This window comes from Dermacentor variabilis, chromosome 1 (assembly GCF_050947875.1).
Source record: "Dermacentor variabilis isolate Ectoservices chromosome 1, ASM5094787v1, whole genome shotgun sequence".
NCBI lineage: Eukaryota > Metazoa > Arthropoda > Arachnida > Ixodida > Ixodidae > Dermacentor > Dermacentor variabilis.
In genome coordinates, this window is record NC_134568.1 from 128,300,946 (window position 1) to 128,322,018 (window position 21,073).

Consider the following 21,073-nt stretch of genomic DNA (forward strand, 5'->3'; position numbering starts at 1 on the left):
TGATGTTGGAGGAGATTGCTGTTACAACTGGCCCATACTGGCTGAGTCTCTGCATTTGAGCTGTCGATGGCGAGAATCGATAACACGCTTGCATGGACTTTGCGTTATTTTATTGGAAACACTTAGGTGAGCAAGTATTTTTATACCTTAATTATTGCAGAGGGGTGCCACCAATGCATACTCGGAAGCACTCTAGAATATGCTACTGAATATGACAGCCTATAATGACTGTAATATGACACACACAAAAAAAGCGTTTTTTTTTGGTATTTGACACGAGCCACATAGAAAAGTTAATGTGTGATTTTTTAATTAGTTGGATATATGTTTCGATTTCTCGTGCAACTAATGTTCGCCTCGTACGAACACCTCCAGGAATACCTTACTATACGAGGAATACCTCGTATAGTAATCTAGGTTCTCCTGTCACTGCGCAAGAGGGTGGATACTGCGTGCACAAAAAAATTGAATTTTTTTAATGCGAAAGCATTACGTGCCCCATTATGCGAAAAGACGGCGTTGTTGTCGGCCGAGTCACCGAATGATGGTACTAAATAGCAGACAGCAAAGAGTAAAACTCCACCAAAAAGTACTCGAATTGACGTCAAATTCATTAGGGAGTTACTGTAAAGAAAGTAAAACAGTGCCTTCGAAAAGAAATTTGGTAAATCTCGATGTGGGTGGGAATCGAACCCGGACCTCCGGGGCACGAGACGGGCACGCTTCCCCGACGCCCCATCGGCTCCCCGATTCTGGCTGAGTAAATGTGGGCCCAGTGCGTACGTCGTTAGGCACGTGACGACGCAGTCAAAGGGTAGGAGGTGGCGCCACGTCATCAGTGCATAAAACAAAAAGCATTAACGTCCGATGGAACGCCGCTGAGCGGCCCTTCCAGTTATGAACTCCTCGCGGGCAAGCGAGCACGTTGAGAGGCTTGGCGCGTTTTCGTTTGGCCATACCGAGGCGCAGTTGAAACGCAGACGAGAGCTGGCACGGACAAGAAGTGCGTAGCAACAAACATTTCATAAAAGCGACTCTAATGCTTTCGCATTCCCATACGTAAGCAGTCTTAGGTGTCTCTGACGATTTTTTTTTCATTTGGGAAGATTATACTTCGATGGCAAAAAATAAATAAGCAGATCCAAGGCACATATTGAAATTTATGTGAAGCTTTAGCGGACGTTTAGTTGAGATGACACGTCATTGTAACACACACCAATGGTTGCGCAGTACACTTGTGAGGAAAAAAGGAAAAAGAAAATGCTTGACACAGCCCAACCAACAAGAAAGCGATGCAATACGCACTCCCAATTGGTCACTCCTGTGGTGCTCTGAATAGACAAGACAACAACTACTTTGGGAGTATATTTATTTTTGGTACAGAGATTCTCAACACACATACACGAATACAATGCTTTATCAGCAAGCTGCACAGAAGTAAATGCCCTGTTTTGTCAAAAACTTTTGGCCACGAAGGAGATACAAAGTGCATGGCAGGCAATAGAGATGCACTACAAATGATCCTGTATACAAGGTGCGTATTGGTTAACCGAACCACAAACAACCACAAAACATAAGTTTCACTGGTTCAATTTTGACGCCTGGTGCAGTGGTGGACGAGGTCATAGCCCCTGTGTTGCTGGGCTTGTGTCCAGCAAAATGGCAAAAGTTGTGCTTCAGTTTTCAGGCTCTGGGCAATTATCCGTGGTAACTTGGGACTATATTTGGACCACGGCCAGTAAGTGGCTTTGAAAGGACAGCTTTCATTGCAGTGGAAGACCTTTATAAGTGCAGGCGTGTGCTCAAAATACTGGGGACGCCTAGTGACGACGTTTCGTGATTGTTGTATTATGTGTTGGGCAATGAGCAATGCGCAATTATTTTAAAGAGCCTCTAGAACATCTCCCGACTGCACGAACGCCTTTCCTACGGTTTTCTTTTTCTTTTTTTTTTTTGTAATCTGACTACCCATCTGAAGAAAACGCTTCACCACACCTCATTTGTCATTCCGACACTGAACATGATAGTAACCGCTGGCGGCTTTGTCGGAGCATTTGAAGAAGATGTGCATTGGGCCAGGTGATATGCGAGACAGAAAATATTCAGTTGTAGGGATTTACGTCTCGAAGCTGCAGAGTGGGTTATGAGAGACGTCGTGTTGTGGGCATTCGGATTAATTTGGAGCTTTTGGGGTTACTTAACGCGCACCTAAAGCATGGTACACAAGCGCTCTTGCAGAGAATGCGAGCCCCGGCGCCGGGTACCGAACCTGCGACCTTCTGCTGAGCTGCAGAATAACACAGCCACTCAGAAGACGCGCTTGAAGGTAGCACTTGAAGTAACATGACGGCCCGAATGCCGCATGTGCTGGAGCGGGCCAAATCGTGCGAGTTGTCGAGCAAGTAGCCGGATCGAGCGAGCAGCCAAGGGCTGGATAAACGGCGAGGGGGAAGGAAAGAAATGAAATTGTGGCAGTGAAAAGTGTTGCAGAGCCCATTTAACGACGCTCAACGCACAACAAAATTGAACAGCGAATACAAATTCACCCCAGCTGCCACATTCAGCCACCGCAGTGCTAAACACACCAAAGCATTCAGCTGCCACTAATAAACACATACGACTAACTTATACATAAAAAGAAAGGAGAAATCGACGCACGAAACAATGCGAAGATTCGCGACGAACTGCAGAATTAAGAAAGTAAACGCACAAGTTTATTGTAAGACACTGCCGGCGCAGCAAGTGTTCTCGATCGACACATGCAGTAAGACAGCTACGAGGCTCGACGAGCTGAGGAATTCCATTAAAATGTGCCTCCGCTCTGCCTATACGACGAGGCTATCAATGCTTCAAAATTATCTGCAAAAGTACGACGTAGAAAACAGCATTATTGTTAACTTTTTTTTTCTTTTTCTATTCTTGAGAACAGCGTTAAGCAATGCCATTATCTTGACGCAATGCTACGAAACAACGGTGCGTTCTGTTTCAATTGCTGTCTTTGAGGCCTTTCACGCGGAAGAAAAGCGGGAAGCGCCCAAGTGCTGCAATGCAGATACGTCACAATTGAAGTAAACAACCAAGCACGGAACACTTTTTAACGTGCTGGGGAGAAAATTGATTTTAGGCGACAGAATTAAAAAGAAGCAACCAAGAAGGCTACCTTTCCGTTATTATCAGCGCGCTCACTCGTATACGGAGCAGCGATGAACTTTTCCTTTTTTTAAACACAGTAACGGTGCATTATTGTGGAACGTAAGCTTTCGGCAAGTATGCAAAACTTTGCAAGGACGATCAGCAAGTAAACCCTCCATATAGATCCGGGAGCTTTTGCTGGAACAGACGCTGCACGGTTCTGCCATTCTGATAACCTTGTAAATTCAGGAAGGGCCGAAATTTGGGTTCAACTGCATCGGAAATTCAAAGCGCACGAAATTACTGATAGCGGAAAAGCATCCTTATTGGGAATGAAACAGCGGCATGGCCGATGCTATTCCTGAGGTGGCTTCCATGAAGCATTTTAGCCGTCTGTAAATTTACCCACAGTTATAGAGTTTCTTCGCGCAGGCGACAGTAAATTGCGGTACAGTCAGCCGTCGTGTGATACAGCGGGGATATTTGGGCTAAACTTCTGATCCTCCTCTGCAGAGAGCTTAGTCGGCAGCAGTTCTCTAATACTCGCACGAAGCTGTTTAACAATGGGTAATTTACCAACGAGTCAAATTATTTGGAAAACAGCCGAACGAGAAAAAAAAAAAAAGACCCGAGAACACAAGAAGACTTGCATGTATGAGATTTGAAGACGCTCGCATACAATGTAGGAGACATACACGGTTATCACGGCAAGGTGGATTACGATATGAAATTCTGTGGTCCCGGAATAACTGCTTCACTGCTTCTGACGACAGGAGATCAACGCTACTAAGCGACAGTCAAACTCGTGCATGACTACGAACGCTATACACCCATATCATCACGACCGAACTCCAGTTAGCGCCTGGTACATGAGAAAATGAGCAGAACCGTTACATGCAGTCGACGAGCAGAACGGACGCTAGTATTTTGAGCAGCAGATTACATTATTAAAAAAAAAACATACGTATGGAACTGTAGACAACCAGCCATTAAATCTGTCAGCGCTTAGAGAGCGAGAGGAAAGAAGAAAAAAGGCACGCGTTTCTCAAAGCATGGCCGGTATGACACCTTCACCCAATCTTAATTTCTTGCACAAAACTCCCGCACGGAAATATTGCCGGCACTTGGTCAGTAATATTTGAGAATCAAGACTGACGTACTCTCTAGCAGAACGAGTGGCGGAAAAAGGCGACGTTAGTGAGTACTGGGTTGGTTTAGGCTTACAATATTGAGGCTGTATTTTTACCCAGGAAACTTCTTGTCGCAGTTTTGTGACACTGCGACAGAAGAGAACAGATAGCATACACGCTGCACCTAATTCTTGCCATATAAAACGAAGTTCTTTGGTGTGGTTACTCTCATAGAGGTCACATGTAAACAAGATAGCAGCTGAACGAGAATAGTAGTATTAAGCCTACAGAAAACACACACAGCAATAGCGCTCCGAAAGAAAGAGAAAGAAAAGAGCAGCTCGCCTTCTTGTGACCATTTCTAACGCGCGGTGCGAAACGCAGCCCCCCCCCCTCCAAAAAAAAAAAGAACTAAAGAAAAACAGAAATCTGACGAGAGAAATGTTGAACACCAGACCAAGCTGGCGCCTTTTCATGTGTAGCTGCGGAATGATCACTGAAAAACATATAGCAATGAAACTCGCAAAGAAAAATAGCGATTTTATAACTTGAGCCGTCATGCAATTCAAAGAATCGAAGCAAATTTTGTTACGGAATTTCGCAGCGCTTGCGCCCATATTTTGGCTACTTATGCAGCACCGATAATAACAGCGAGTATTGTGCACAAAGAAATTAATTTAAAAGCAATTTTAAAAGTAATGCTTCTTATGAACCAGTCTTATACAGAATAAAGCCCGCGATTTTCAATGAGGCGAAACTAAGTAGTTATGATATTCTTTTTTTTTTTTTCGAAATCACTGGGCAAGACAGATCGACGAAGTCATACGCGTTCAAATTGTGTTCCTCTCCTTCGGTCAGAATACAAGAAAAGCAAACAAATAAGCAAACGTACACATCGCTGAACGCTATTAAAGCCCTACAGCACAATTTCAACTACACGTAACAACGAACCACAAACGCAACAAAAGAAAGTAACATGCCCACTAAGTGGCGACTATATGAGAAACAAGGCGTCCTTTAGCATGCAATAAAAAATTAATGCAAAAACCAGTAGATGCTATGGTCCCAGGAAGTAAAAAAAAAAAAAAAAAAGAAGCTAACGGGTTTGTGGCGCATCTTCGCTTTCGTTTCTCTCCATTCTTATAACCCGAGAACAACGGTTTCTTCGTACAGGTAAACGACGAGAGATACAGCTTGGCAGGACATATCCTTGCTTCGCGTAATCACGCGTAGACCGTCGATTGTCCATATATTTACCACCCTACCCACAGATGGTGGGCATGATGATACCCACCATACCCTGTATGTATATCGCCCCTTGCCAGGCATCGCTAACCGGATTCACACGAGACAAGTGAGGGAACGAGCGAGCGAGCAGCCGTAGTTCTTAAGATCCGCTCGAAGGGCGAGTATTGGAAGCGGTGCGAAATAATGGGGCGCGTTGTCTTGCGTATAGCGAGCGCTTGACTTGACTTGGCACTTGTCGTGCGCGTAACGGCCTTTGCGCGGAGAACAGCCCCAGTAACATGTTTTAGTCTCCTCCTGTACACGTGGCATATTATAAACACGGTAAGTTTTATGCAGGCGCACGTTTTTACATTTTATAGGCAATCAATACTGTCTACCTTCTATAATGGTGACATACTTCAAACTTCAGATGATTTGGACAACTGGGCCTAAGGTTTTCAAGAATACAGAGTGCTCCTCTTTTCAGCTTGGCGACAGACTGCTCTCCCGACAAAGGCCACTACGTGTCATGGACATACCTCAGGCATGACGTAATAGCAGCGCCCAGAGAGAGAGACAAAAGGGAAGGAAAGACAGGGAGGTTAGCCAGTGTAAGTACCGGCTGGCTACCCTGTGCTGGGGAAACGGGTAAAAGGAATAGAAGGAGGAAGGACAGAAAGGAAAACGAGAAAAATGCACACAGTAACGCGACGCTACGCGCTACAACAGTCAAAGGCGGTCGCACAATTCACAGTTCAGATGAAAAGAGCAAGCAATACAAGGCTAGCGCTTTCCCTCCGCGCCTCCGGTGCTATCAGTAGTGACCAGATAGCGAAGGTGTAGAGATAGAAAACATTCGATTGTAAATTTTCTCATCCGTGAATATTTGTTACTGAAACTTAACACGAACAAAGGTTGTGCACGTGAAAGGCAGCGCATAAAGCTTCTTTATATTCCAGGGCGAAGCGCAGCAACTATTTGTGTCCCCTATTATGCCCATACCATCCTACATTTCAGCACCCGTCAAGTCTACGAGATATAATGGATAGCCTGTCAAAAGAAGAACGCGCTCTGAAGTGCCAACGCAGCCTTTTGTGTCGCTCTCCTGCAACTTACTTCACCAATCCGCCATTAAAATCACGTCAGCGTTGACACCTTTTCGACAGGCGCTATAAATGCACTCCACCAAACACTCATCAGCCAGATAGCTGACCTCGCCCTCCCGCCTCTCGTCATTGTTTAAAGGAAATGAAGAGCTTCACCTCGGGTCGAGATGAGCTCACCTCTGGCGACTCCAGCGTGTAATGCCACTCGATGAACCGAGGAAACTTGCGAGCGTATGAATAAAAAGCGAGCAGCTAGAATTTTAAATTACCAGGAAAAAAAAGATTAGCTTGCCATTTTGGTCTATGGGCTGCTGCTTAGCGGCTAGCGCATGTGTGAATACGCATGAAATATCCCAGTTCCGCCTTAAGAGCGAAGCAATGAATGCGATGGAGGACGAAGTGTAGGACTCGTAGCTGTAGTGGCGGTATGAATTGAAGTAAAGGTACGCTGACTAAGTAGAAACGAGCTGCTGTGCTAGAGGTCCTCGGTTTGAATCCTGCCATCGGACAATTTCATTTATGCCCTATGCCAACGTCTTTCTTAGCGACGTTACCCCCATTTTTCCGTATCGTGTATGTTTCAAACCTATTTCTCGGGTCGATACCGGGGGTGGTGCACAGCCGTGCCAGTAAAATTACATCATTTTCAGATTCGAGCTCTGTTATTGTTTCGCAATTTCAATATTTAAATCTTAGAAGATTTATGATGAAAGGCATGCGCTGTCCGTGTTTTCCTTCATGAAATTTATTTGTGGGCCGCCATTCTCAAAATTATGCGGAATAATTTTGCCAAGAATGTAAGACCTGGTATGAGAATCTTCAGTGATAGAATTGTGTGGCAATATAACCCACATATACCTCACGGAATATATAGTATGACGTGGCATATAGCGTACATATACCTAATTATAGAGGGCGTCCCAGCTAACTTTAGCCAGAGTTTAAAGATATGACAATGCACTCTAAGACGACACGACCAAATGCATGTTGCTGACTGTTGTATCAATAACGTCACAGTATTATTTGTATTCTCCTTAATTGCATAATTATTTAAGATTGATTAACCAACTTCTGAAGCAATAAAGTTAGGCAAAAAATTCCAACTAGAAAGTTGTAGAGTGGTTTGCAAAACATCCGATTAGACAGTTTCGAACTTTCTATCTGTTAAGTATAATGTTTTTTTTCCCGCTTACTGCAGATGCCCGGGAAATAAAAAAAGAATACCACGTGACATGTCCGCTCGCGCGCCGTGATTGCAGTGCTCGCAAACGTTCCGCGTACAAACGAACATAGCCTTTAGGAGGGCATGCTCCCGTTTAAAAGGCGGCAGGCCAGCCGTTATAGCAACGCAAGCGATAACGGCTGCTGGTGTCAATCGCACATCCAACGCCCAGGTCCCTGGCCTGTCGCGGCAGCCCACCCGGCTAAATGCTATTTTCATTTGTACGCGGAACGTTTGGGAGCACTGCAATCACGGCGCGCGAGCGGGCATGTAACGTGTTTTTTTTTTTAATATTTCGCGGGCATCTGCAGTAAGTGAAAAAAAAGTAATACTTGATAGAACGTTATAAAATGTTTAATCGGAGGTATTGCAAACCACCCTACAACCTATCAATTGTAATTTTTTGCCTAACTTCGTTAATTCAGAAGTTACTTAATTAACCTTGACTAATTATGCAATTAAGCAGTATATAAAAATACTGCGACTTAGTACATACAATAGTCAGCAACATGCATTTGGTCGCGTCTTCCTAGAGTGCATCGCATATTTTCAAACTCTGGCTAAACTTAGCTGGGACACCCTGTATACGGAACCTGACGTCTACGACGACGGCTAAAATTCGCTTGGAGAGTGCATACAATTGTTATTTCAATAAAACTAAGTCAGCTGCAAGAAATTACAGTACAGGAAAGCGTTCAGGGGCTATGCTGATGTGCTTCGTTATCAACTGGCCGGTAGCGGTATTCATTTAAACAAAGCAACTTCTTTTTTCGGAGAGAGCAAGTATATAATACTTTATTATCTGTATCGCAAGCCGTCACTGTGTACTATTAAGTTTCAATAGCAGTGATTGTCTTTCTTATTAGCCCAGAGCGAATGTACCACTGTTCTCGTCGGAATACGATATTTTGACGCTGGCGAAGTTTCCTGGCTTTAAGTGCCACGCACCTCTTAGTAATATACTGCGTCTTTTAAAACAGACTATCTTATGCTTTCCCAATTTGGCAGAGAGACCCCCTCGCAAGCAAGCTTTCCAACTCGTCGCCCCAGTATAAAAGCATTACAAGTATACTACCAGCCCACAGTAACACTTCGCTCAGTTCCAGGCAATTGTTACGAGTAAATCCGGCCGCGTTTGCGCTGTCGGAACGTTTGCCTATCGAGGGAGGCTGCCCCAGCGGCCCCACAGATGACATCGCCTTAAAATAGTGCTTTAGCAACATCGGTACCGCTCTATCGCTACGTTTACCGTCCCGGCCAGATGCCGACGCATGACACGGTGCAGTTTCAGCGCGCGCGAAGCTGGCATCAAGCTTGACGTGTAACGGTAACGGTGGAGCGGTAACGGTGAAGCAATTAATGCCCCTTAGGTGTGAATCCCTGTCACATGCACACGTGGACCATGGTTAGGTATCGCCTTGACGGCAACTGAAAGCGCGGGCGAGCGCTCTCAGAGCTCATCCCTCGTAGCTTGGGGCTCGCTGGCTACGTCGGCAGGAGGCAGAACGCTGTCCGCACCATGATCGGAGCCGGTAGCGTTTAGCGTGTCCACCACCACCGAGTCCTCGGTGTCGCTGATGTAGTGATCCTCGCCAGTGTAGTGCGTTGGGTGCGCAAACAGAGGGTGCACGGAGAAGGCCTTGAGGTCACGCCGAGGGAAGTGGGCAGCCCAAGATTTCCTGCAGCAGCAATAAGCGAAGAGAAAAGAAACATTTTAGCCGGCTTGCTTCACTCTGCTTCGCGGATAAAATGAGGAATCAGGCAGCCACACCAAAGTCCTTGTTTAGCTTTCATTTCGAGTTCAAACAGAAGTCATTATTTTTCAGCGTCGGAAACTCTGTTCTACGTATATTAAGTCAATATCACGGAGTTATCATCCAAAACGTAACATCGTATTAGTGACAACGACAAAGCGTTTCAAGCCCTGAAGGAAACCACGGCGAGCTACAAACCGCGCCGTAGTACGAGTAAAACAATCCTTATACGTGTTCGCATTGTCAGTTTAGATTTCGAAATGGCCTGCGCGCTCCGTTGGGAAACGTGAATGGTACACGGAGGCGAACAAGATTTGAATAAAAAAATGGCTGCGTAGAGATACACGAGCCACAGAGGTTCGCCGCAATATACACGGGCAGTGCTCATTTTCTCAGAAGTGCACACAAAAGTATATGTTGAAGGCAAGAAGAAATACTGGAGTTGTTTAAAGAGACCGACAACAGTCGGACACGTGGTTTGCATGAGGTAGTGGTATCGATATATATATATATATATATATATATATATATATATATATATATATATATATATATATATATATATATATATATATATATATATATATATATATATATCAGATTGAGGAAACGAAATAAGCATTTTATCCTTTATAGGATGAGTTATAAATATCCACGGGACGTTGCGCTGAGGGACGTCAGATGTCAATCTGAAGTGAAACATAGTCAATAAATACGCGGGCCCGTCACTTAATGTATCTGTCAAAGGTCTAGTGAAATGCAGGTTCCCAGTAATAATAATAATAATAATAATAATAATAATAATAATAATAATAATAATAATAATAATAATAATAATAATAATAATAATAATAATAATAATAACTGGTTGCCAGTACGTGTCCAAATACTCTGTCTGTCCATCTAACAGCTGAGCACGTTTGTACTTGTGAAGTCGGACGGCAGAACCAGGACGTAACCATATACCTGGTGGCATCAATAATTCTCAAGCAAAATAGAAATTTCACGAGACATATCTAGATTTTAAAAAAAGATTTGTTTACTGCATAACTTTTGCGTGCTTAAGTCTGTTCTTGCACCATGTAAATAGCTTTTGTTAAAAAATGTCCCTGGTCCTGTGCGCAACCGAATACAAACAGAACGCCGCGGTCGTGCATGTCCTATCCAACATGGTGACACGCGCGATTGCTGTTGTACAGACACGTACGCGTGATGCTTTGTATGTCAGAGTTGCTGTGCATGTGCGGTGCGGATATCTTATAATTCTATGGAGGTGCTGCGCTGTCAAGGAGTGTCAGCGTCTCAATTAATTAATTAATCGCGTCGTTTTGTGAACATTTGCTTATTCGCATCCAAAGATACGCATCTGACTCCTCGTTAGGATTTTGCACTGTGATATTGCCATCGCTATAAGGCATCACTGTTACCCGCGTCGGTTAACAGTTAATAGAGAGATTGCGTAGATGGAAGAATTCTAAAATTCTTTTTCAGTCATTCCTGAATTTAGTCGTCACTTGTCGAAACAATTTGGAAGAGAAAGCTTCCATCGCGCAACAAAACGACTGTTTCTTAAAGATCAATTGTCGTTCTCTTTAAAACACATCGCAGTGCGCCACGCCACCAAGAGCCGCAGCAGCGAAAATGGGCGGGAAAAAAAGTCGTAGCCTCATCCGAAAAGCGAAGCATCCATTGTGATATAAAATTAGTAGACTGCTATACGACGTAAAGATGGCAGATTTATTGGTCGTATAAACTTGTCAACATTCGCTTACTAACTAAATTAACAAGTACGGTGTCACGCACGCACAAACAAACATGAACATATCTCACTCGATGACCGCCCACACTAGCGAGCGAATTGACCATCGTGCCACACGCCTCTCGCTTCAACGTTTACTAAACGGCGAGAACAGAAGGCACACGAAGCTATTATCCCTCGATGCAGCTAGACTCTGTACAAATTGTAGATCGCTTTTAATATAGGACCCGGGTGGCCACGCCATACGGAGTCGCCGCCGTAGATAAACGCCCCCCCCTCCACCTTCCTCCCCTTCCCCGGTGCCTTGCGCGCGACGGAAGACGGCGCGCTTCCTCTCCGCTTTCTTCCCGTGCGCGCGAGATTGAACCGCCATCGCCGGCTCGCCCTGGCACGCTTTCACTCGCACATAGAGTATAAGGTGCGCGGCGACGATGTTATCGCCCGTGGACTTTGTACGAAACATCGCGGTTACGGCGACGACGGCAGAAATGCGCCTGGAGTGTTCTGATATTTGCTATCGCAATAAAAAAACGAAGAATTAAAAAGACAAGCGCGTCTCACTCAGGATGCTTGTCGAACATGATAGGAAGATACTCGTCGACGGGCACCATGCGGGGCAATGGGTTGGCGTCAACGAGCTTGCGGGCGCCAGATAGCGTCAGGGCGTAGCATAGGGTCCAGTAGGAGTAGTCCACGTGGACAAGCCGGGAGGAGCCCGTCACCAGAGGTTCCTTGGAGCCCGACAGGCGCTTGCGGCCCAGGTATCTGCGCAGGAGACGACATCGAGTTCGACACAGTGCAGTTTCGAGGCCACGATAATCTATCTGAACGCGATAAGATGGCGTGCGCAATCATGACAAGGTAGGAAAGAAATCTGGGGATTTGTGACTGTGAGGATGCTCAGGTTTTGAGAATGTACTATCTGTCGCAAAAGTCTGCCGGTCAAAGCCGGATATAACCTATCGCCGTGGGACGGCGCCATGCTCGCTAGCAATGTGCACTTTTGGAATGTAGAGTATGGTAGAGAAACCAAGACGGAGTTTGTACTGTTGCATGAGTAAAGTATGGCGTCAGTATATTCACAGTGCCCCCACACGGCTTAATGACAAGTCTACTCCCGAACGTTTCACGACAGTACATCGTTCTTAGGCACGCAGCAAACAGAGGAACGTTCGCTAGATTAAAGTGACCGGTTATAGATCTCGGAAGTGCCAAAACAATGCGCCAGTCTCTTTGTTCAGCACCTACACCACGATGTTAAGGAAGGGTGGGTCGCTGACAGGGTGGAATGGATGAAGAACATTAAAATTAGCGACACTACAAAATTCGGTAAAGCTGTGAAAAAGAGAGCGTTTAATCGTTCTGCGATTCGAGTGCATCGAAGACAAAGATATTTTGAACATCTGCTCACATGAGATCCCAGTCCAGGTGGCGAACTTCAGCCAGAAGCTCCCCTATTTTTGTCCGAAAATAGGGCTCGAACCGGATGTCATCCTCGAAGATAAGGGCGATGCGGTGCTGATTCTCGATCATCTGCGACAAGCGCAAAGTCCAGGTGTCAAAAAAAAACGTTGAAAAAGAAAAGTGCACCAAAAGTAACGCACGAGGGACGGGCACGCAAGAACAAGAAAAATTAAATAAATAATCGCGTCTATAACTCAGTCTCAACATGACTAGCCCATGCGCTATGTATTAAAGGAAATATTATTCTGTTCATGCTACGCACGTGCATTTGTCATGAAATCATTTTGATATGAAATGCCACTTCTGAAGTACAAAAGCGGAAATTGTAAACTGAGTAAATGATTCATGTGGTCTACGGCAAACGCCGTACTGGCGGGCTGCTGATTAATTTTGCGTTTTGTGAGCAACCTGAGCTGAGCGACACCGCACTCTAGCGGATCATTGCTCTATTACAGGTGCACCTGCCGTAGTTGCTCAGTGGCTATTGTGTTGGGCTGCTGAGCATGAGCTCGCGGTATCGAATCCTGGCCATGGCCAGGATTCGATACCGCGAGATCATCTTGTTGGGGAAAAAAATTGTAGTAAGATTGATAGGAAATTGGCCCAGGCTACCTCCACTCATGCTGGGAAAGGCTGTACTGTTAAGCATACTTCCCCGTTTGTGCACTGTAGAATGGGAGTTGTTTACGAGCTTCCATTTTCCTGCGGTCACGTCTATATCGGTCAAACAGGTCGTTGCCTGAATATTAGATTGTCTGAGCAAAGGCGCTCGCCAACGGGTAATGCCTACTCGCATGTCGTGCGGCATTGCTCTGAGCATGGGTGCACTCCCCCAATATATAAAAACACCACAATACTTTGCGCGCATAAAAATCAGACCACGAGGGAGATTATTGAGGCCTACTATATCAGAAAAAAAGGGTCGCGTTGTGTAAGCATGCCATGGTTAAATTTGCATGACAGTGAGTTTGAATTTTTAAGCCGACTCATAGTGTAGCATTAGATTACAGGGTTTTGCGTTTTTGCCTACGCAATGATAATGACGCCATCGATGGGAGAGCACGTGGCTATGGGTTGTGTACATAAGTTTGTGTATGCCTTCGAATAAAGTTAGTTGTGAGTTCAGCGCTGTCCTGTGTGTTCCTGCCTTCTGTCCGTCTTATTGCGCTGCCCTTCAAGATGTTCAACCAGTACCAACTCGCCCAAATGTTGATCCTTCTACACGTAACATATGCCTGCTACATCCAACTTCTGCGACATTTACCTTGATTTTAACCCGTTAAATCTTGCTTTGTGACGACTAGAAGTCCCCGGTAAAAGCCACAATTTTCGCATTTGTCGACTGAAACGTCCGGCAGTAGCACGAGGACAAAACTAACACCGTCATCGAGATTGAGTCAGTAAAACAGTTGCAAGTATACTTATTCACTTTTAACGCTACATGTTCAACTGAGGTCAGTGATTTACAGATTTATATTGCTTCAAGAAAAGTTATGACAGGTTCGTTTCGCAAAGCTGACACAGATGCTCGGCCGGACTTTTTGGGTTGGACAAGCCTCTGAGGCCGTACGGTTCCAGCCAATAAAAAGTAATTAGTCGCGCTGCATACACTGAAAGTTTAATCATTCACTTACGTGTTCAAAATAAAGCATATTCATAGGAGGCTTGTCTGTCTTCTTTATGCGACGGTGCTTTGTGGACAGGCGATCGTGAATAGTTCTCTTCGCACTTAAACCAAAATTGTTACAAACATCCTGCGGCTCAAGGTATTTTGGTTTTACTCTTTAACGCAGCACAAACTCAGCTCTAGTACCTACACTCTTAAACAAATGTACACTGTTTGGGGTGTATATTTGCCACACAACGATAATCGTCATCTGCCTTGCTTGCGTTTCCTTTCTTGAAAGCGCCGCGCCCGCAACTTTCCTGTCGAGAATGCTCTGCCATGCTCATAACGCGCATGCCGTTCGCGATTTGGAAGTGCCGGGCTCGCAGCGTTAAAGGAAGGAAATGCGAACAAGGCGGATGACAATTATCGTTATGTGGCAAGATGCGACCCAAAGGATGTAATTTTGCTTAACACTCTAAGAACAGTTTACACCCTTTGGCGTGCCCCTTCTGCCACACAACGATAATCGTCATCTGCCTTGATGCGTTTCCTTTCTTTAACGCTGCGAGCCCGGAACTTTCCAGTAACGAACGGCACGCGCGTTATCGGCATAGAACAGTTTACACCCTTTGGAGTGCCCCTTCTGATAACGTGCGTGCCGTTCGTTACGGGAAGCTCCGGCCTCGCAGCGTTAAGAAAGGAAACGCATCAAGGCAGATGACGATTATCGTCGTGTGGCAGAAGGGGCACGCCAAAGGGTGTAAACTGTTCTTAGAGTGAAGAGTGTAAAGTATAACCTAGGCACTCGAACTGGCGCTGTAAAGGCCATGCTTCGGGGCTTCAATCCGAAGTTGTGATGAACGTACTGGTTTCGCGAGCAATAGCTACCTCCCCATAACGACGGGCAGTTGGTGCCGTTGCGAGAGGGGTGTGCCGTATCGTCGAATAAAGGCTGCTGCATTATATGAAACATCCAGTCGATCGCTTTTAATAGTTCGGCTCTTGATCTTAATAGGAATATTTAGCTTAGGAATTCCAATCTAAATGAATGGGCTAAATAATAAAGGCAATCTTATAGTTTGAGCGACATATCGTACAAATGTTCACACGCTTTATTTGCGGGTTTTCTTTTTCAACAAAATTTGTCCACACACACGGGAAACCCTTGCAATGCAAAAACAGTAGATCCCTGCAACACTACATAGCTTCCAATATAGTCCAGGGTTCGACGGAACACCGCCTGGCGAGGGGTGTACATTTTCTTCTTGACAGCAAACAAACACTGGCCAAAGTTTAAATAAAAACAGAGTTTATGACGTTTCGAGTCCACTACGGGTCTCTTGTTCACATAAAAGCGAGACAAGTTGGGTCATGCCTTACATAAGTAGTGTATTGGTGTATATGTCTGGTAGATTTCCACGTGTCCGATTCTCAAAAATTGGTGAGCTTGAAAAATATAGTAGCACCAAGTTTACAAATTCGTAGCCCTGCACCAAAAACAGATATCGCAGTTCTGTAAACTTCATCCGCTAGAGAACCGACACCGGACAAACTCGATACATCAATTTATATCTTGCACGTCTTTGTTGCATTGTTTACAAGGATATTGCCAAAGTTCCACTCACATATTAGTGGTCAAATTCAGAGCCACACATAATACATCGATTTTCTCCGCTTTAGATGTACTAATTCATGTAATTCACAGTTTTTGTGATATCGTTTTGTTATTGCTGAGTTACAGAGTCGTAAACTTATAGTTTCGTTTACTAAAAATTAGCGATCTTCAAGAGATCCAGTTTTAAAGCTAAACCCCTAAATCCAAAATTCGCTACCAACAGTCACTAGATTTTAACATTTTCTGTTAAATTCTACAAACCTCATCAAATTTGGTACAGTGGTTGAAGAAACGATAATGATTTCTCCTTTACCATGCATTTAGCCCGCGAGCTCAATCTTCCTCTTAAGGTTTGACAGCTGCAAGCGGCCGAACCATGGTTCGCGCGCGTGCTTACTTCTGCACGAAGCTAAGCCAGCGCGCGCTGCAGCCAAGCTAACGAGAGCGAACGGTGCTCTGGTCGTGACGTCACTCGCGAGAGGGCGCCACTCCACCTTATCGCCGCTAACAGCCATTCGCGACAGTAACTCTTACTCTCGCACCACAGCAAATCGACCAGAGTGCGTCTAATTGTATAGTGCTGAAAGTTCATATGGCTGAGCAAAGACGCGAAACATTAGGAAAAGCCTTCTTCAGGACACCAGTGAATTTATGACCTGTCATAACCACAAGTATCCTCCACCTAGGTACACCCGTCACAAGTTTGCGTGTTAGCCTCTGCGGCATTGCGCAGATCTTATGTTGTTCACGCTTAACCATTTATCGGCCGGAGTTTACGCGTTAAGGTACGTGGGGGCCACACGATGCAGATACTTTGTGTGTGTCTAGGCCAGACCACGTGAATTCCGTGGTGTGTAAGCCTTTCATTATATAGTACAGCCTGCAGTGGGGAGAGAGCAATATCAAAATAAAAAATATAAAAAACTAACGAAAGACGTATTTAGTGAAGAAACCACGTGCAGGTCGCGAAGAATACTGTGGAATCGGCTAGAAAGTAAAGACGAAGGCATACTACTTACGCAACATAACGGTTACTTTTGACACCGCAAACTAAATCTTTACTTCTAGCGGTGACACCGTCGCATCCGTGACGAGAGTCCCGGCACCAGCAGCGGCGCGCAGGTTGGAATCCCCTCTCTTATCCCGCGGCGCTAAGCGAGTCGCATTTGCCACGGTCCCATAGGCACGAAACACCTTCTGCATCCCATTTTCCTTATAATTCCTACTTGGCAAAGCTATATTCATTATAGCCGTGACGATTCCTGCACAAGTTTTAATTACCATGTGCCCGTATACCCATATTAGGCAACTTGTGGGGGAATGTGGTGCAGGCGCGAGGCATCATGGTGTAGAGACCTAAGGGTAACGCCTTAAACAACTGAACAACGCAAATGCAAAAGCAGTACAGGCGTGCGCAGAGGCAGCGCCACGGCTGCCTACTCAAGGGGCAGAAAGCCGCCATGTACTTGCGCCACACATGCTTTCCATATCAACCACCATAATTTTTGCGCCGCTGGGCACAGATGTCTTGGTGTTCCGCGTGCAGCTGCCAGTGCTTTGGTAATTGCTGAGTCCCGCCAACCAACTTTTCATGCACTAAGATTTACGCATACTTGTCGTCACTTTTTTTCGTTTGGCAACACAAAACGCTAAACATCCACCATGCCAAGACCTTAAGGAAAGAACCGCTGCACGCATACATGAAGAAATACGGCGGTGCAAACACTTACTGCCTGCTTACGAATACTGGCCTACTTGCGCAACTCATCCCCCGTGGCGACTAGCGATTCCAGAAATAGTCACTTCAATTCCTGGAGTAGGTCGCACATGTAATATGCCCATAGTTGTGATAAAGCAATTAACTTTATCACATCTTTGCACTAAGTGCGTAGATAGCATTCACGTGTATACCAACGGATCATGCTGGAAACAAAGCTCTACATCTGCGTTTCATATACCTCCATACCAAGAGAAAGGAGCTCGTAAGCTTTGTCAATTTACAACGTCCACAACGGCAGAACGTTACGCAATACTTTCTGCTTTACGTTGCATATGTCAGCAGTCAGAACCACTTCGCTGGGTAATTCTGAGTTACTCACAAGCCTCATTGTTGTGTTAAAATCAAATCAGCTTAAGAAAAGCAAACAGCACATTGACAGACAAAATACAGAAGACATACGCCATAACGAAAGATCTACAACACGGCGCACTTTCAAGTGAATTCAAAGTCACTGTGAAATCATAGAAAATGTAACAGCTGATCACATGGCACGTGCAGCACAACAAGAAAATGAATTATCATTGCTTCCTCCCGCGGCGAGTGTTGCGCGATGTCTATTGAACAAACTATGTGGTAGGTTGTTCAAGGAAACTTGGTTCATAAATGACGCGCAGGACTCTCAATTATATAATATAGATCCTCTAATATAATTCATTATTCCGTTTAAAGTTAGTCAATCTGTAGAAACAACAGTTCACAGGCTTCGGCTAGGCACTGCGTATACTAAATGCTTCCATGTATAGGATAAGCAAACTAAAAGTGCTACACGCTGATGTGAAGAGACCGAAGAAGACATAGAACACCTTCTTCTACACTGTAAAAATCTTGATGCTCCCCGCAAGATCCTTTCGGAAAAACTACACGGCTTGGATAGACGGCCACTATCCTTAGGAAAAATTTAGGTCCATGGCGAACAGAAAAACTTCAAAACATCGCTGCGCGCGCCTTAGTACAATTTTTGGAGGAATCAGAAATATTACAAGAATACTAAGTCATACAACAGTTATTGCTAGCATTATTATTAACAGGCACCCTTAATTACATGTTCATTGTGTCTTCGTATTCATGTTGGTTTTGTATGTGTTGCATTTAGAATGCGATATTCAAGGGCCCAACATCTTGGTTTTGTGAACATCTATGCTACGTGAACACATGCGTTGCATGTGAACACTTCGGCTATGTGAGTATCTATGCTACGTGAACTCTTCTGTTGCACGAACATATCTTTATATTGTACTACTCAGACTTAGTACGTGAATGTTAGTTCATGTGTTTATTAGTCCAGTTTTGTGATCGTTGACAACTTTCCGACGATAACTATTCTGTAAGAGAAGAGGAGTAGCCGGCGCCACACATAGGCACCAAGCTCTCCTTAAATACGTTTAATAATAATAATAATAATAATAATAATAATAATAATAATAATAATAATAATAATAATAATAATAATAATAATAATAATAATAATAATAAAGATGTTGGCATTGCGGTTGCGCGGCAGCCTGGAAAACTTCCGTCACCTTCAGCTGAACTTGTCCGTTCGTACGAGCGACCACACGCTGCTGCGTTCGTATACGCGTGGCTCTAATTGTTCGGCGCGTCCTACAGGAATACAGAATTCGGGAGTACAAGCACGACTCCGGGAGCAGCCGGCGGATTGCCGCCATTGCCATGCACCATGTACGATTGCCGCCATTGACGCAGTAGCCAAATGAGAAGGTAGCGCGTTTCATTGCTTCTGGAGCCCAAACCCGACGTTTGCAAGCCTTTAACATACATCTTGCGATTTCCCACAAAAACGGTCTAGTACGAATCCACCTGCTTCGTTCTTTGTTTTTAACATGTGCTGATGGGCAGACAAAAGGCGAACGAACCCACGGACGGTTGCAAACGACGACATGCTGTACCCAAAACTAACGGGGAGTCCAGTCAACCACTTTAGAAAAAATTCTGAATGGGATGGTCTCAGCAATGTGCGTACGTGCACACGCGCATGCATACAAACATAGATAATGGCGCAGCGATCACACAGAAAATTTAATTCTGGAGTTGTAACATTAAATGTGGCCGCTGAGACACGTCGTAGTGGGGGACTCCAAATTAACCATGACCACATGGGGTTCTTTAACGTGCGCCCAAAGCACGGCACACGGGCGTTTATGCATTTCACCCGCATCGAAGTGCGGCGCCGTGAACGGGGTTTGATCCCGCGACCTCGTGCCTATAGCAGCGTAACGCCGTATGTGCACTAAGCAAAAACGGCGGGTAGCACCCACACTGCAGTTGCTAGCCCAAAGCATGACAAAGACGAAGAAGAAGAAATCAAGGCCGAGGTCATGTAACGATTCTGTGCCAGTGTCATTACTTTTGCGCTTCGTGAATAGTCAGGGCGGTTCCTTCCGCTCGATGCTATGGATCGAGCGGAAGGAATCGCTACATTATACCGGCCCAGGTGAGTGTCAACGGGGTTATCTGAGGAGTAACTCACGTCTTTCCAGATGTTGTAGTGGCTCATAAAACACCCAATTTCACCGGCCGTGATGGGTCTGTAAAAAAGAAATGATCAAGCCTGCATGAAACACAAACAGAAAGTGGAAGTCACACTACACGCAGCCTTCGCGAAACAGCTCAAGTCAGCCTGCACACACAGCAAAGACTCCTTCACCATGGCACGCAGTAAAACAGCATAGACCATTTCGAACGCTAGTGTAAGATAAAAACCTTTTGAACGCCCCTGCACCACGTACCTGAACGATAGAGTCAACAAAGTAGAATCTATGCGTTCTCCGGAAGTTATGGCAGTTTTGAACAGCAAGCTTGCGGACCGTGCTTCTAACATAAGCGCAAGGGTGTTTTCGCCTTTGCAGGGAGGAAAGTGAGAGAAATGTCCGTGCTATTCCATGAAAGTGGTCTTTTCAGTATGCTGAATTAAACATTATGTATTGCCTCTCGGAGCACACAAACGAAAACAGATCCCACTAGTGCAGGTAACATGCCACCTAAACACACAGAGTTAAGGTCGAGACGCACGGCCGACGCCTCTCATAGCACACCGGTAAAGAAGGAAAAAAAAAAAACCCGAGACGAAAGCTGTCGGTCTTCCTTGCATACGAAGGCAGGTGTAAACATGGGTACGTTAATGCAGCTTGCACTCGATCAGAACGAAACGGTCATCACACGTGTAATACGAGAACTACTGAAAATGGAGTAAGTACTAAGCTGCAACTCCCGAAACAAGGAGCTGCCAGTTGTCCGCGTTTTTGAGAGTGCAGGCA

At 45.1% G+C, this 21,073-nt stretch overlaps 1 protein-coding gene across 1 annotated transcript in view; it reads right to left on the reverse strand.

Annotated features, from left to right (window-relative positions):
* Positions 1-8,303: 8,303 nt before the first annotated feature.
* The window catches only part of LOC142584709 (glycosyltransferase 25 family member-like), a 45,585-nt gene continuing 32,815 nt past the window's right edge, over positions 8,304-21,073 (reverse strand). The window contains exons 3-6 of the mRNA XM_075694940.1: positions 20,287-20,344; positions 12,742-12,863; positions 11,892-12,095; positions 8,304-9,496 (exon numbers count right to left, since the gene is read on the reverse strand). Of these exons, the coding sequence (XP_075551055.1) occupies positions 9,268-9,496; positions 11,892-12,095; positions 12,742-12,863; positions 20,287-20,344 (613 nt within the window). The 3' untranslated portion in view covers positions 8,304-9,267. The remainder of the gene's footprint in view (positions 9,497-11,891; positions 12,096-12,741; positions 12,864-20,286; positions 20,345-21,073) is intronic.